This window comes from Pimephales promelas, chromosome 7, assembly GCF_988280905.1.
Source record: "Pimephales promelas chromosome 7, fPimPro1.hap1.1, whole genome shotgun sequence".
Taxonomy (NCBI): domain Eukaryota; kingdom Metazoa; phylum Chordata; class Actinopteri; order Cypriniformes; family Leuciscidae; genus Pimephales; species Pimephales promelas.
The window spans coordinates 31,808,206-31,824,123 of NC_142775.1; the positions used below are offsets into that span (position 1 = coordinate 31,808,206).

Consider the following 15,918-nt stretch of genomic DNA (forward strand, 5'->3'; position numbering starts at 1 on the left):
TATTTTGTGAATGTATACGGAGCTTTTTGGAGTGGATAAACAACTTTTTGCTTTCTGTAGACTATCTTAGACCTCTATACTTACCATGCAAAGCTCAATCAGTGACTTCATCAAGTCTCTTTCTCAAATAATCAGCACCCTACCCAGATGACAATACTAATCTGAAGTGTGTTTTTTTTAATGCTCTGTTTAATGCTCTTTGTGTGAATGACATCAAGTACATAGCATTGTCTTTGATCAGACGAAGTCTTACACTCTTAACAGGGTCTCAGATCAGTTGGCTGACTGTGGATTATGGGCAGGGCTGGGGGTTTAAGTGTGCATGAGACTGCAGGGCGTCTGTTTATCAATCTATCCCATCAGAGTAGAACATGGTTTGTACACTAAGTTCTTACCCACACAAATCTCTAGACATGAACACAAGCACAATCTTGTTTCAATGCCATTTTCCATTTAAAAAAAAACTGCACTGAAAAATATTGTTTGATCAACATTAATTGCATTCATTGCTTTTAGATTTGAAGCAGACAGATCTATAGATAATAGGGCAGACTACAAATCACATAACTTATATAATAGTTTTACAGTTTGACTAATACATGTTTCAGCTCCTGAATGTATTCAGATCAAGTTAAGGAACAACACATTTAAACTAAAGACTCAACATATGTAGGCCTACTCAATTTATCAAACACTCATTTATGCAGTGTGGTGTTGGAAGCACTGGATGCTGCTATAGAGATTTACAATGTGTTGTAAAAAAAAAAAAGTCATATTTTAATACATACAAAGTATAGTTTGCCATCTGGTGGGCATGTTTTGAAATGTAAAAGATATCTGGGTTGTGTTCTAAATTAACTAGATTAACACACATTACTGTGTGCATATATATATATATATATATATATATATATATAATGTTTTTGCTTTTATGATACAACTTACTGTACAAATGCATAACTGTAAATGTACCTCTTCTATATGTGATTTAAATTAATTGTGTTACCTCTGTATGTGAACTACAGGGATTGCCTGGAGCCCTTGGTCCCCAGGGCCCCACAGGCCCTAATGGACGACAAGGTGACACGGGTCTCCAGGGCTCTAAAGGAGAGAAAGGAGACCATGGCAAAGGAGGCATTATGGGCCCAAAAGGAAGTGTGGTGAGTCCCGAGTCCCGTGCTCTCTATTCCTGCTGTTATGAAAGCACATAGTAAAATGCTTTTTAAAATACAATAGGTTTAAAGTTTAAGCTGCGTTTTTACTATCTCCGTCATCCATGTACTATCGTTTCATTTCAGCTTGTGGCAATTTCAATGCTTACATTCAGTTTAGTGGTCGCAGGCTCTTGTGAATGTAGGCTACATCAACTTAAGAAATTAATACTTTCAAGAGTTACCAAAACAATTCACATGAATACTTTCCCCAGCATTGCCAGCCAGCACCAGCCTTTAAAAAAAAAACTTTATCATTTTCACAAAACTTTCATTCCCCCAGACTATCTTTGTTGTATGGATATCATGCAAAACATTTGATTATAGATTAATGCAGTCTTTTTTATCAACTCTTGCAAGTGGGTACGTTTAATTTAAAAAAAAAAGCAACTGAGAAAATCATGTTTTGGTCAAAGACTAAGTCAGTATTGGATTTTGATCAAAACACTGATGTAGTAGATAGTGTTCATTTTCACTGCAATGCTTGTGGAGTCCTGTACCTCTTCCTGGGTCGACATTTCATTCGGTAATGTTTGACTGTTTTGTTTCATGTACTGTTTAAAGTTTCATTTAAATGCTTAGTTCTGTCAGTTCCCTGGTGTCCACTAGAGGTCCTCTTTCCCCACGGTGTCATTCACCTTTGCAACTGCATTCCCCACAATTCTTATCTATGCTCATTCATTGCACTCAGCTGTTCCCCTTGCCTAACTTCGTCATACTCATATTCTATTCAGAATGTGAATCTGATACTAGGCTTGTTTGAGATGAGTAAAATCTGGAAAAGACACATGCCTTTGGTGTGAGAGACCTGGGTTCGAATCCACTGTCTTTGTGTCTTCCTTTAGGGAATGGTGGGGGTTCCTGGGTTTGATGGAGCAGATGGTGTTCCGGTAAGTATTTTGTTTATATCAACAATGGCGTGAAGCATTTACAGCAATTTTACAAAAGACACCAATGTTCAATAAATAGTTCCATTTATTAAAACTAATCAATAAGCAAATCTTCTTAGTAATATAGTTCAAATATCATAAATATTTTGCCTTAGACTTCTAAATGCAGTTTTTATTGTGAGTTTTGGATTCACCAATTCTGGGTCATTGGTAATATCTCATCAGGGCCACCCTGGTCCGTCTGGGCCTCGTGGAAAACCAGGAGCTGATGGGTGTAACGGAACCCGGGGAGATTCAGGAACTCCGGGTCTTCCAGGATTTGATGGTGGACGTGGAATAACAGTATGAATGTTCATTTATTTAAATGAACATTGAGTAAATTATTGAGACAATCTATTCATTACTCACTCATGACCCATCTAACCTATTATTTTCTCTCACACTCTCTTTCAATTACTTTCTCTGTGTACTCTGTGTACTTGCCTATCTATAACTTTTACCTTCTATATAGGGTCAGCCAGGAAAAAAGGGGGAGAAGGGAGACCCTTTGGAGCTGTGGGTCTATATGGAAAGATTCAAGGTAAGTGTCACGGGTCTATGAAGGAGGACTCAAATGCAGAACGAGTGTTAACAGGTTTATTGACAAACAGAGTTGGGAGAGGTTAACAGTCCAGACAATAGGCAGGGATGAGACACACTGAGCAGCAGTATACAAGATGACTAAGTTGGAGAGTAGCAGAGCATAATGAGATCTGAGAATATTAGCAATAGCCAGACAGGTACTTCAAGTACAACAGCAAGGCACTCAGGGACCTCAGGCTCAGCACCAGGCTTGCTCCAAAGCAAAGAATGTGAGCAGCCAGGGACGCTCTGCTAGCAGGATAGGACTGGAAGTAGAGACACATGAGACAAGACAGACAGGACTGATGGCAGAACTAAAGCAATAAAAAAACTTCTACAATTAAAAAAATGACAGACTTTAGTAACAAGAAACAAACTAGCACAGAAGTACACCGTACAATATCTAACGCACTGGCAACACAGGTGAGCACACTCAGACAAGAAACAGGTAAACACACTCAGGTAAACGATGACTCAAACAAGGGAGCAGGGAACATGAGGAACAGATGACAACACTCAGACAAACGAGGACTCAACTAGACAAGATGGCATGGTACATATAAACAAGGAGGCAGGAACAGAGGAGCACATGGCCAACACAACACAAACAAAACCATTTGTTCAAGCACAACACAAACATAGAGGCATGAAACAAAGACAACACGAACAAAGCTGCCAGGGCAGAACCCTGACAGTAAGAGGACCTTTACTAGTTTAAATGCAGTTTACATCAATGCATTTGGTTAAAGTAACAAAACAAAAACTGTCACTTTGTTCATTTTTCTGTTGAATTACAGGGAGATCCAGGGCCACCAGGTCCTCCAGGATTTGTTGTAAGTTTCATTATTCATCTTGTTATATCAGAAACTGAGCTATCAGGGATGAAAGATGATCGATGTGTTCTTCACATCTAATTTCACTCTTACAGGGACCAACTGGTAACCCAGGGTACAGTGGACTGCAAGGTTATCAAGGACCTTGGGTGAGTTAGCCATACAAAACAAATACTGATTTTTTATTTGTTGTATTGTTTGTATCACATTGTCTGATTAAACAAGAGAAAAAGGAAGCTATTTGATTACACCAATGGTGGCGTGGAAGTAGCTTTTGTCACCACTGACCCAAGTTGAAGCCTGTTTTTTCTGAACTAATTCTTCTCCTTTTTCTTATCACATATCAGCGAAAAAAAAAAAATAATCAAAATGATATTCGAAAAGTGGGGAAAAGTGCCTAACGGGTATTTAATAGTGAGAATAAAGTGTTTAATGGGTATTTAATTGGTCTATAATTGTAATTGAATGTGAAGTCCCTGTGTGACATGTGCCGCTCATATTACCACACTCAGTTCGTGGACTTTCAAGGATACCTTTGCTGATCAGCAGGTTCAATATGGTAGGATTATGAGTAAATTTAAGGGGTAGGGACAAGGAATGTCTCAATAAGTCAGAATGATGTTAGTGAAAATAATCATATACACTAAAAATGTTGTTATTATTGCAAACTGTTTTATAATATACTACAATAGACTGGGGTGCAAAAAGTATCTGCCACTATTTGTACAATATCCAAAACTATTTACGTTTATTGCGAATACACTTGGTACAAAGAGAGTACTGCTATTTTCACTTAGTTTAAATTGCATCTATCACTATTTGCACATAGCATCTGCCATAAAATTATACTTCTTGTTTTACTTCAAACCTACTATCTCTTCTTCTTATTGTATGATCTTTCTTCAGGGTCCCTCTGGTAGTAAAGGTGCTAAAGGACAAAAGGTAATAAAACACAATATTTTGCTTAATTTTAGGTTTGCTTAATATAAAAACCACATTCAAACAGATATACATTTTTATGGCATCCAACAATCATTTACAATCACTTTGGTAAATGAACATCTATGTTAATGTACATGTGTTGCCTCTATACAGGGTGAAAGCAGTAAACTATTAAAAGGATTCAAAGGAGAACCGGTAAGACACATATTAGTGTCATATATCACAGTGTTAGACTAATATTATTGTGTTTAATCTGCACTGTTAACCCATCTGAATTTCATATACTCACCTCAGGGGGACATTGGAGTGCCAGGCCCACAAGGACCTTACTCGCTTTCAGGCCCAAACATTACAGAATTCCAGGCAGGAAGATCATGATTTGAGTTTATTACAAATATTTTCTCTTAGGGGGGAGAAAACTATCTTGCTACTGTAATTTTCATCTTCTGTTCTTTTTAACAGGGTGAAAAGGGTCAGAAGGGTTATAATGGTGAACCAGGGGAGGTGGTATGTTACATTTGAGATTTTTTGCACACACATTTTCCATTCCTTTAACACAAGGATGTTCATGTTATATTTGTGGAATAGCCAGAAACAATAGATGAAGACAAACCACTTATAGAAAAAAGTGGAGAAATTCAAATTCTTAATTTGGTGGTTGTTGGAATAAAAGCCCCATCTTTCAGTTAAAAGGTTCTTTTTGATTGACGTTTAGAGTAGCTGTATCAGATTGATTGTATCGGTCATTTGAAATATGTTATTGAAATGCAACCTTGAGTTTTACAGATGATCTTTCCTCATTCAAACAGATAAGAGCAATATGTGACTTAAAATAGCTGTCAATGTAACTAACCACTGAATGAACCAAAAGAGACTTGGCGAATCTTAATGATAATCTTTTATTATTATTATTATTCTTTCAGGGATATGCAGCTACAAAAGGAGAGACTGGTGTGTCAGGGTTTCCGGGACAACGGGTATGATTGTTTAAGTGCTGAAATCTCTTTATTAACACTATGCAAATTCTATCAAAATGTGCAATATATATATATATATATATATATATATATATATATATATATAACCAATTACTATTAATTATAGGGAAACCCAGGATTAAATGGCTGGCCTGGACCAAGGGTATGAAATTTTAATACATTTTTTATCAATTTCCCATCAGTGCAAAGCATTTGTGTTTAATTAAACCTTTCAAGTCTCTCTCCATTCCTGTAGGGTGACACTGGACTACCAGGTTTCCCAGGAAATTCTGGCCGCAAGGTAATACATTTATTTCTGGTTCAGTCCTACATCTTGTCATACCATACCAATCTACATCATAAGTTGTGTGACATAAATTCATGTCATCCAACAGGGAGACATAGGAGAACCCGGAGAGCTGATAGGAGGTTCAAATGAAAATAATGGAGGTACTAAAAATAATGCACTGATTGCTGTTCAAAGGGGTCCTGTTATGCTTTTTTTTTTAACATTTTCAACTTTCTTTAGTGTGTATAATTGCTGTTTGATAATGAAAATGTCTGCAAAGTTTCAAAGCACAATGTCAATCCAAAAGGAGATATTCTCTATATCAGTTATTCTGTCAAGTGAAGTCAAGTCAAGTATATTTACATAGCACTTTTCACAATATAAATTGCATCAAAGCAGCTTCACAGTATTAATCAAAACATGATAACAATGTTCGTTTCTTAGTGGAAGAACATCCATGTTTGGGAGAGCTGATCAGTGGTATTAATGATTAGTTAATTCATTTGAATATCCCCAACTGAGCAAGCCAAAGGCAATAGTGGCGAGGTATCAGTTATTCTCTATCAACACTGTTTCTGATCTCTCTGAAGTGCCTCGATTTTAGTCTTGAGGTTTCTTCCGGGAACATCACAATATCCCTCATTTAGATAAGTTCTGCCCGAGACATATGCAAAAAAAGTGTCGAGGCCTGGTTGAGTTGTGTTAGTAGGGGGAGAGCAGGGGCGAAAGTACCATATTTCAGAAAAACATAATTTTAAAAGATGATGGTTTAGACAGAGATATATTTTGCTCTGTTCAGTCATCAATACCAGGTGGTATTTTTGTAAAAATGTAGAACAACTTCAGTATAATTTCACTTTGAACCTAAGACTGCTCATGTTACTTTCGACCCCTTCAGTTGGGACAAAAGTAACACACAGGTGGGTCAAAAGTAATACAACAATATACAAGCTAGATTTTTTGTGTTACTCTTGTTGTTGTTGTTGTTTTTTAGCCTAAATATACCAGAGTATGACCATGTAACTGCAAACATATTTTAGCCTTTATCTTTGCAAAAAAAAAGTTAGTTTACATTTTTTCATTTTAAATTTCAGTTTCATCAAATGTTTCAAAAGTAACCCAACAGTACATACTTGAATTATTTAGAATATTTTTTATTGTCAATCCATTTTATAAAATGTTTTTTTTCCAACATGAAAAATATGAAAATTAAATTAAATTAGCATTGTATAAATACTTAACATAATGTAACAATAGTCATGTTTCCATTCAGCTGTGTTTATGCATACATTTAAAACGTGAATTTAAAAAAAATCTGGATAGAAATCCTGCAAATTCATAGGTGTTAAAGCTATAAGGTATGGCTAAAACTTAAATGTGACTAGAGTAAATGGAAACAGATTGAGTGGGAAAAAAAATGGTGACACAGAAATCAGCTGATTTAAATGTGACTTAAGCTTTAAAAGCCCCCTCACAAATTTGTGCCATATTCTGTTGGTATAATATGACATAAACGTGTTTTAATAAAGGCTGCAACACACAAAAAGTCACCACATTAGCAGAGGGACAAAAGAAACACCTGTTTTCCATATAGCGGGACAAAAGTAACACATTTTACTTTCGTCCCAAGAGGAACTCCTGACACCTGATTTACTGAAAAACTCTGACCAGGCAAATTTCAGGTGTTAGGTTCAGGTGTTTAGGTGTTTTATTATTTAGTGTTACAGCACTAAATAATCTATAGATTGATCATTTCTGTGTGACACATGAAACGAAAAACACAACTTGTAATTAAAAAAAAGTACCGCTTCAGTAATTTACTTATACTGGAAAACTGCTTTCCGGACCTAACCACGTGAAACAATGATGAAATCAAGTGATATTTAGAGGCTTGGTCACTGGCTGCATGCCGAAAGTGCTGTCATATCTGTCATATCATAAGTCTCAGAGAAAATTGTTTTGTTGCTTTCGTCCCGTATTACTTTCGCCATGGTTTTCCCCTAGTGTGTTGAAACTCATGGTTATGGTGAGGAGCATGACATTTCCAACACACGCTCGAATCGGTTGACCAGTCACAACACCGGTCCAGCTGAATCAAACCACAGTTCTCTTTTCGGAAGGTGGGGCTTCATAGAGACTGGAACTAAACGGAGTGTAACTGACAGACTGGGAAGAGAGGTGCTGCAATAATATAATTGATCTGAAAAGTAATATTTTTTGAACATTCAATCATGAAAATCTACTCTAGTAGACTTAAAACAAAAGAAACAAAAGTAGAAAACAAAATCAAGACTTAAAAAGGACATAATAGATACCCTTAAATGTAGGGTATTTGAGTAGTCCTATATAGTCAAACCTCTAAAATACATTGTTTCACTACATTCTTAATATTTTTCTTTATTTGCTTTTGTCTGTTTTTCTTGTTAATACAGTGGGTCCTCCAGGATCTCCAGGGGAGCGTGGCCTAATTGGAAAGTATGGTTCTAAGGGTGTTAAAGGACAGCCAGGTCCCCCAGGACCCCCTCCCCCTGAACAACAAACAGGTATTTCATGACTGAGCCTTGTCTGACAGTTAAACACTGATAGCTCAATCTAAAATGGAAGTTCTGCCATTATTTATTCGCCCTCATGGACCTTGCAAAGTCTTGTAAGTTTGTAAACCTGTTGTCACAGTAACATAACTTTTAAATTTTGCTTGGAGTGAGATTTTTTTTTTGGGGGGTGGGGGTGGGGGTGGGGGGGTAGATCACAAGATCTTGTAGGGCACAATGTATCCACAAGTTTCCTACGCCCCATGAGGCCTTGCGTCAAAAGTGGGCGCGACTTCCGGTTGGAAGTAAACAAAGCGCTACTTGACATGCTTGACACTCGTTCATTCAACAGTTGACAGTCATTCAAGTTATAGCGATCCAAACTAGCTAACGATGTGGGAACACAACCTCAACGAAATTCAAAAGGGTGAAATAACAGTACCTTTACCCTCTGCAGTAGTTGATTGGGAGTATTATACTAACATTATTAATAATCAATACTCATCAAGGCATGGTGACAGACAGTTGTGCGAGCTGACAAACAATTAAAATAAAAAATACACACTTAGTCATTGTGCTTTGGAGTTTATTCAAAATTATAAATGAATGTGCTACTTGAATACATTAACTGGCACATTTGGTATTCTGTCAACACAGGCTTTGATCCTGAGTTTAGCTGTAACATCAGTAGAGAACAGCCAAACATATGCTGATAGAGTTTATAGAACATTAAGAATTTAAACAAATGTACACAGGAAGATTCGTCGTCTTTTGGGAGGTGATGGAAACTACAGTCGTTGGCAGGATCACTCTGATTTCGTTTTCAGCTTATGTTCAAAACAATCCTGTTTAAGCCACTAAATTAGTTTAGTCCGGCTATACATACAACCGCGAACAGCACATGTTGTCCCTGAGCTTCGTAACGACATCTCCCATAAAGATTTGCGTCTTTAAATAGTAAAATAATTCTCCGAAAAACAGCTAGCCTCTTCGCTAACACACAAAATAACACACAAAATACTAACACACAAAATACCATTGGAATGCTACTTCCGCCGCGTCACCGGAAGTTTCACCCACTTTATTTTTTACAGGAGCGCCCCTCGGAAACTTGTGGATAGTTTGTCCAATTTTAATTTGGCATTAGGCTAACAGTTTTACTGATTAAAAAACAGTTTTGGGAGTAAAGTTGATAATTTATTGTTCTTTCCTATATGATTTAGTAAAACTATATTGAGACCTCTGTCCTTCTAGGGGGGTTCGGGGGCATGCTCCCCCTGAAGAAAATTTTGTACATTTTAAGCTTAAATGCATCAATCTGGTGCACTTTGAGAGCTCAAAATTTTAAGAGCTCAGAGTTTTAACCGGCTTCAAATCATGAACTGTGACATTCAACAAAGCAAAAGCCTCGACTTGTACCTGGACATTAAAGAGGGATCAAACATCTTTTTAGTTATGATATAAAGTCTATGATATAAAGACTTTATGATATAAAGTCTCAGTTTTAGGATGTCAAACGATTATTATAATAATGTAATAATGATTTATATAATTATTCCTATTACGTAAAATCCATATAGGCCTATAAATGTAGGCTGCTGTATAAATGAAAATGAATATTTCTAAAGTATATTTTACTTACACTATTGTATAGGAAAATTACAATAGTTTTGTCCTAATTTCTTCACTTGCAAGAAATAAACCCTTGAGCTTTTATTTTGGAGAAAACACCAGATGAGAAGAGAGAGTAAAAGGCAAAAGCCGGATTCGAACTCGGGTCGAACGCGTCAAAGTTTGCTATCAGCACCTCACGCCCTCGCCCTACGCCACTGTAGATATTTAGTGAAAGATATCTTTTTTGTTAAAAAGACAGGCACGTAGTGCAAATGTACGCTCTCAACTCACGTTCAAGGTCATAGGCAGCGCAGCGTCTCTCTGTGCATCGCAAAAGCCCGTGTTGACAGTTTGTTAATATAAAGCGGGAGATTACCAGATACAGTATTTTGCTCATGCCCTGTGGGTGTTGTAGCCTAGGCAACTGTATCACGTGCCGTTTGAACTGACGCGCTACTGCGTTCTGTCACATTTAAAAGTGCCAAAACGCTCCATATCAGGAGTAAACTTCTCTGTAGTCTGTCGGTGTCAGTGTCATCTTTTTCCGCGATTTTTCTCTGCGTCCAATCAGTAGTTAAGAGCCTGAACTTGCTTATAGTAATACAAAAAAAATACAGCCCAGAAGAATGTCTAATTTAGCGTGAGATTTCTATGTTGAGCGTGAGACCGTGAGATTGAGGCTGAATGCGTGAGTGTCACGGCAAATGCGTGAGAGTTGGCAACCCTGCAGTAACGTCTCGGTTACAAATGTTAACCCTCGTTCCCTGAAGGAGAGAGCGAAGAATAACGTCATGACCGGCGAAGAGAGGCCAATCCATGTAGAGCGAAACCAAACAAGCCAATGCACACTGGCGTGCAATCACCCGCAACAGCTGCTCTGCCACACAGCGCAGGCACACAACGAGCAGAAGGTGCGATTGCACCTCAGCCTGTATGTAGAGCGTGTATTGCAGAGGCGTCTTCCCCACAGGCTTTGTAAGCCTTGCCTCGTTAATTCCAACGAGTACTTACAGGCACGACTTAGGGCACAGTTGCATAGCTGGTGGGACGCACATGTAACCCTTAGCTGCAGTGAAAGGTGCCGTCCTGTTGGCGGTCCTGGAAAGCATGGCCATTTTTAAAAGTCTGTTGCGATACCTGCAGTAAAAGTTGTTTGCTTTTCTAATCAACAATGGAGTTAAACGAAAATGACATATGGGCCGACGACAAGGTTCAGGCTTTATTAAGCTTATATAGTCACACTCAGTCCTACATCACCAGACTAATTTGCATTTATTTTCACAGTGATGGAAATCCAGATAGCAATAGGTCTGGGGTGGAAAAGTTCCTAGGACAAATTGTTCTGGGTAATTTAGTTGGAAACGCGGCTTTAAATGTTACTTTAACCAAACTCTGCCTCTGATATGATGGTTTCTCTGATCCACAGTGGATCTGTGGGGTCCACAGGGACCACAGGGACCAAAGGGAGGCAAAGGTGAAGCTGGAGAACCTGGTAATCCTGCCACTCAGCCTGGGCCACCTGGTTCCGAAGGACTGCCTGGATTTCGGGGACCACCTGGACCCAAGGGGTCATGTAAGTGTGATAAGTGTGATGCTAATAAAGCAAGTAATTTTTGTATACACACTACCATTCAAAAGTGTTTGGTTTGGATGAAGATTTTTTTTAATGTTTTTGAAAGTCTCACCAAGGCCCAAAAAATATTTATAATTTATTCCTTTGATGGCAAAGCTGAAATTTCAGCAAAATTCACATGATCCTTCAGAAATCATTCTAATATGATGATTTGCTGCTCAAGAAAATCGTACTAACCTTATCTGACTGTTCTTTTGAACAGTAGTGTATATAGTGTGTGTGTGGTGCAATTATTAAATATAATATGTCTCTGCCCACTTGTATGACTATTGCTTCAAAAATAGGCCAGGATTATTGACCATGATGGCCAAAATGACTCTGATGGAAGTGATTTATCTTAAAGTGACATTAAACTGAATTAATACTAAAGGCTTTATTAAAAACTATTAATATGTTTTTATACAGTGGAAGACTTCTTCAGAGGCCCACCCGGACAACGTGGACGTCCAGGGAATGCAGGAAAAAAAGGACCAAAGGGTAAGATAAGTGGAAACAAAGTTGCTTTAAGTTTTTAATAAACTTCTAAGGTTATTTGCATGCCCAAGATCATGTCATCTTGTACCTGGCATTGTGGGAATGTTTTTTTTTTTTTTTTTTTTTTTTTTTTTTTTTAGAGTAGGAACATAAATGATTCCATCTTCTCTATGAACATAGAAGGTGTTTGATTGTCAGTTGCTAATCCTGCTAAATTGGTATCATTTGATCAGGTGACCATGGTCCGTGTGAATGCAGTGTAACATCCCAGCCTGGCCTTATGGGCCCTCCTGGTGATGCTGGGGACCCTGGAATGGACGGGGAGTGGGGTCAGCCGGGTGATCAAGGAGATGCAGGACCCAAAGGTGTCGATGGTGTATTTGTAAGTAGACATACACCGTGCCTTGATGTCATGCCTTGTTAAGGTCACAAGGAATATGAAATCTTTACATTAGCCAATTCAATCCATTTAACTTGCAGTGTTTCTGATTTACAGGGTTTTCCTGGTGTTAGAGGATTATCTGGACCCAAAGGCAGAAAAGGAGAGATGAGAGCAGCTACACAGAAAGGTGCAATAGTCATCTGTTAAATGTTTAGGAAACAAACAGAAAAGTAAATAGTCTCTTTTGGGTAGGAACCTCCATATCTCTGTATTTCATCACTTTTTTATTTATTTGTTTCATTATCATTACTATTGGTCACCCCTTACATCTGCCTGTGGGTTTTGCAAGCATTAAACCAAAGAAAAAGAGCTTTTGACTAAACCTTGTAACTCCAATGGCTCCTAAAACTGTCAAAGAACCTCATACCTCCACCCCGCATCAATCTTGAATGAAGTTTTGCACATGTTTAGACTGTCTCTGCTTTTTTTGCAATACAAGGGTAAATCATGAACTGGTTCTTTAAATAAGTACACCATTTTCTTTACTCAAGAAACACAATATATACAAGTATATTGTCTTAATCTAGCATTTGTCATCAAGTCATAGCTAATGATGTCTTAAATAGCCTGTGCATAGCACAACCTATTAAAACATGAGATTTTGACCAAAAGATAGAACGAGATGCTGCGTCATGGTTTTGACGCTATTGGAATGCTATCAGCGTGACCTGGTGTTTGAGTCACATGTAGGACACCCCAAGCCATTGGCATGGGACAAAGTCAGGTGACACAATGATAGCTTAATAATATCTATAAATAACACCTGCAGGAGATTGTCACTAGATTTACTTGTCTGAAGAAGTTGCTCAGGCATATTTGAAGTATGGCACCGTGCTTTAAGCAATGGCAACGACAATACATGAAATTATCGCGATTCAAATCTTGGCTTCTGTATTGTGGTTCTTCGGTTCAATTCGAATTTCGTTACACCCCTAATGACACATGTAAGTGTCTGATCATATATAAAGCCACAAAATCAACTTTGACAACACAGTGTTTAAAAAAATAAGTAGAGGTTTGGACAGAGCGGTTTCCACCTGAAAGCAAGGATGAGAAAATTGTAATATTTTGTTTGCACTTTTAAAATGCAGGATTACCTGGTGACCCAGGGGACCCAGGTGCTAGTGGTTTCCAAGGAGAGCAGGGAAGGCCTGGACCTAGTGGAACAGATGGTGAACCAGGTCTTAAAGGATCTCCTGTGAGTCTTCAATTTCAAAACACTTCTAGAGTTCAAAACAACTCTAATCTGTATTGATGTGCACCGTGTGTTCTGTTGTGACTTCTGTGATATTGATCAGGAAAAGGCTTTAACTCTGATGCCAGTCTTAATCAAAGTATGTAATTTAGATGCATCTGCATGCTTGTTTTTCCTTCAGGGAGATGGTCCTGTGGGTGAGCCTGGAGAGAAGGGATATCAAGGTCGACCAGGTCTTCCGGGTCCAAAAGGCCTAACAGGACAACCTGGCCAAGTTCTTGGAGCTACTAAAGGTGTAAGGGGCCTTCCTGGAGATGATGGACAAATTGGTTTTGAAGGAGTAAAAGGTTTGCCTGGTGCTCCAGGTGTGTATCAGTGTTATTTGTGTATCATCAATATACAGTATTGTTATGGTACGTTCACGCCGGACATGAATAGCGCGTCAGGCGTGAATGATTTCATTGTTTAGTCAATGCAAAGATGCGTTACGCGCGTAAAATATTCCTTTAGAAACTGACGCGCGTCAGTTTCGCTCTTGACGAGAATTAACACAAAGTGGTCAAGCATCAACTAGACGCGGTAGACGCGAATTTGACGCTCTATTCGCATCCGATGTGAACGTAGCATTATAGTTTGTGTTCATATTTTGAATTAGGTTTTATTTTTTATTTTTATCTTTTCTGTTTTCACTTTAATTGTTGTCATTTTAAAAAATTGCTCATTTTGTTGTTTAATATTGCAATTTTTATTAGACACCTAATATACAGTGGAACCAGTTATTCTGGTAACACTTTATTTTGGAGGCCCCTTTTAAACATTCTGCTGACTATTAGCGACTATGCAACTAGATGTCAACTAACTCTTATTAAATTATTAGTAGGCTGTCTGCTTAACAGATCATTATTTAATGTGCTTTAAAATGCTTGCAAATATCATTAAACTTCAGTTCATATATATTGCACTTTTTGTTTTAGATTTACAAAAGTGGAAATACATAAAGCTGTTTGGCAGCTATGAGTGATCGAAATGTTCAGCAGAAAGTTTAACAATATACGAATTGACATTTCATTTTGATGGTCCTTTTAACACATTCTGTCAGTAAAATGTCTGTTGGAGGAGCATCACAATAAAGAGTTGTCAATGAAAGTTATTATAAAGTAAATAAACAATGTTTGGGTGCTGATCGAGCAAACGAGACAATGCCTTAAGAGCACAAGAAATTTGTAATTTCTCTGTTTTGCTTTTTGTTTAGAATATTTTTCTTTTCTTTTTTTTTCTTGTGAGTTTAACAAATGCACAGTATGTAATACTCTTCTTCTTGGTCTTTGTATTCATGTCTATCTTACATGTGTCTTACAGGAGACTGTAGCTCAAGAGAAGATCAATGGAATATCGAAGGTAGCTGGATCAAATTACAACAAGATGTTAAAAAAGATAACTATGATGTTAACTGTTGTTGTCCACACCAATGGATAATAACATTGTGTTTATTATAAGCGAGCACTGCAGTTGTCATCTGTATCACATGTCATATATATATATATTGTTTGACATGTTAATCTTATTACAGTGGAGTGTTTTGGAAATCCCGGGCCACCTGGAAAGCCGGGGCACCCTGGACTCCCAGGGTTGGAAGGATTTTCTGGTAAGTGGATGTATTATTGTAATATTTTCCACAATAAGAAAAAAAAACTATTATTATAATAATTTTCTCTCTTTTTATGTTTTAGGAGTACCAGGTGCAAAAGGCATGCCAGGACTTTCTGGAGGACCCGGGGCCAAAGGAGAGCTAGGTGAACCAGGAAGAGGAGGCCCACCTGGGCCAAGGGGTAAGCATTGGGTGGCCTGCGTGTTATTGGACATTTTATGTAATCATTGTGTATACTTTAACCCCTGTCTGTCTATTAGGTCTGTCTTTTTTTAGCTCTGATCATCTGATTTTGACCACATAGGTTTTGTTGGAATTCGGGGCGATTTAGGATTTCCTGGCTCCAAAGGTGTGGACGGAGCTCCAGGCATCTTTGGTAAACCAGGTTTGGATGGTGCTTCAGGGAAAAAGGGTGAACATGGAGAAGTTTTAGGAGCATCTACTGGAGCTCCTGGAGAACCAGGACTGCCAGGACAGAGGGGTGAAACTGGCCTTCCAGGAGACCCGGGCCAAAAAGGATACCCAGGTGAGAACTTCATGCATCTATTGCATCTCTAGTTTTCAGTGAACCGATCATAGGTGGTCAGCCTATATGCATTACGGTTTCTGCCTGGTATA

At 38.1% G+C, this 15,918-nt stretch overlaps 1 protein-coding gene across 1 annotated transcript in view; it reads left to right on the forward strand.

Moving 5' to 3' along the window:
- col4a2 (collagen, type IV, alpha 2) overlaps positions 1 to 15,918 on the forward strand; it is an 86,470-nt gene that overhangs the window by 51,876 nt on the left and 18,676 nt on the right. Inside the window, exons 5-29 of the mRNA XM_039683585.2 lie at positions 1,026 to 1,160; positions 2,057 to 2,101; positions 2,327 to 2,443; positions 2,613 to 2,681; positions 3,520 to 3,555; positions 3,651 to 3,704; positions 4,462 to 4,497; positions 4,651 to 4,692; positions 4,792 to 4,860; positions 4,960 to 5,004; positions 5,421 to 5,474; positions 5,602 to 5,637; positions 5,731 to 5,775; positions 5,870 to 5,924; positions 8,196 to 8,306; positions 11,335 to 11,481; positions 11,947 to 12,018; positions 12,249 to 12,397; positions 12,512 to 12,584; positions 13,549 to 13,655; positions 13,834 to 14,017; positions 15,012 to 15,050; positions 15,223 to 15,297; positions 15,383 to 15,481; positions 15,605 to 15,826. Of these exons, the coding sequence (XP_039539519.2) occupies positions 1,026 to 1,160; positions 2,057 to 2,101; positions 2,327 to 2,443; positions 2,613 to 2,681; positions 3,520 to 3,555; positions 3,651 to 3,704; positions 4,462 to 4,497; positions 4,651 to 4,692; positions 4,792 to 4,860; positions 4,960 to 5,004; positions 5,421 to 5,474; positions 5,602 to 5,637; positions 5,731 to 5,775; positions 5,870 to 5,924; positions 8,196 to 8,306; positions 11,335 to 11,481; positions 11,947 to 12,018; positions 12,249 to 12,397; positions 12,512 to 12,584; positions 13,549 to 13,655; positions 13,834 to 14,017; positions 15,012 to 15,050; positions 15,223 to 15,297; positions 15,383 to 15,481; positions 15,605 to 15,826 (2,116 nt within the window). The remainder of the gene's footprint in view (positions 1 to 1,025; positions 1,161 to 2,056; positions 2,102 to 2,326; positions 2,444 to 2,612; positions 2,682 to 3,519; positions 3,556 to 3,650; positions 3,705 to 4,461; positions 4,498 to 4,650; positions 4,693 to 4,791; positions 4,861 to 4,959; positions 5,005 to 5,420; positions 5,475 to 5,601; positions 5,638 to 5,730; positions 5,776 to 5,869; positions 5,925 to 8,195; positions 8,307 to 11,334; positions 11,482 to 11,946; positions 12,019 to 12,248; positions 12,398 to 12,511; positions 12,585 to 13,548; positions 13,656 to 13,833; positions 14,018 to 15,011; positions 15,051 to 15,222; positions 15,298 to 15,382; positions 15,482 to 15,604; positions 15,827 to 15,918) is intronic.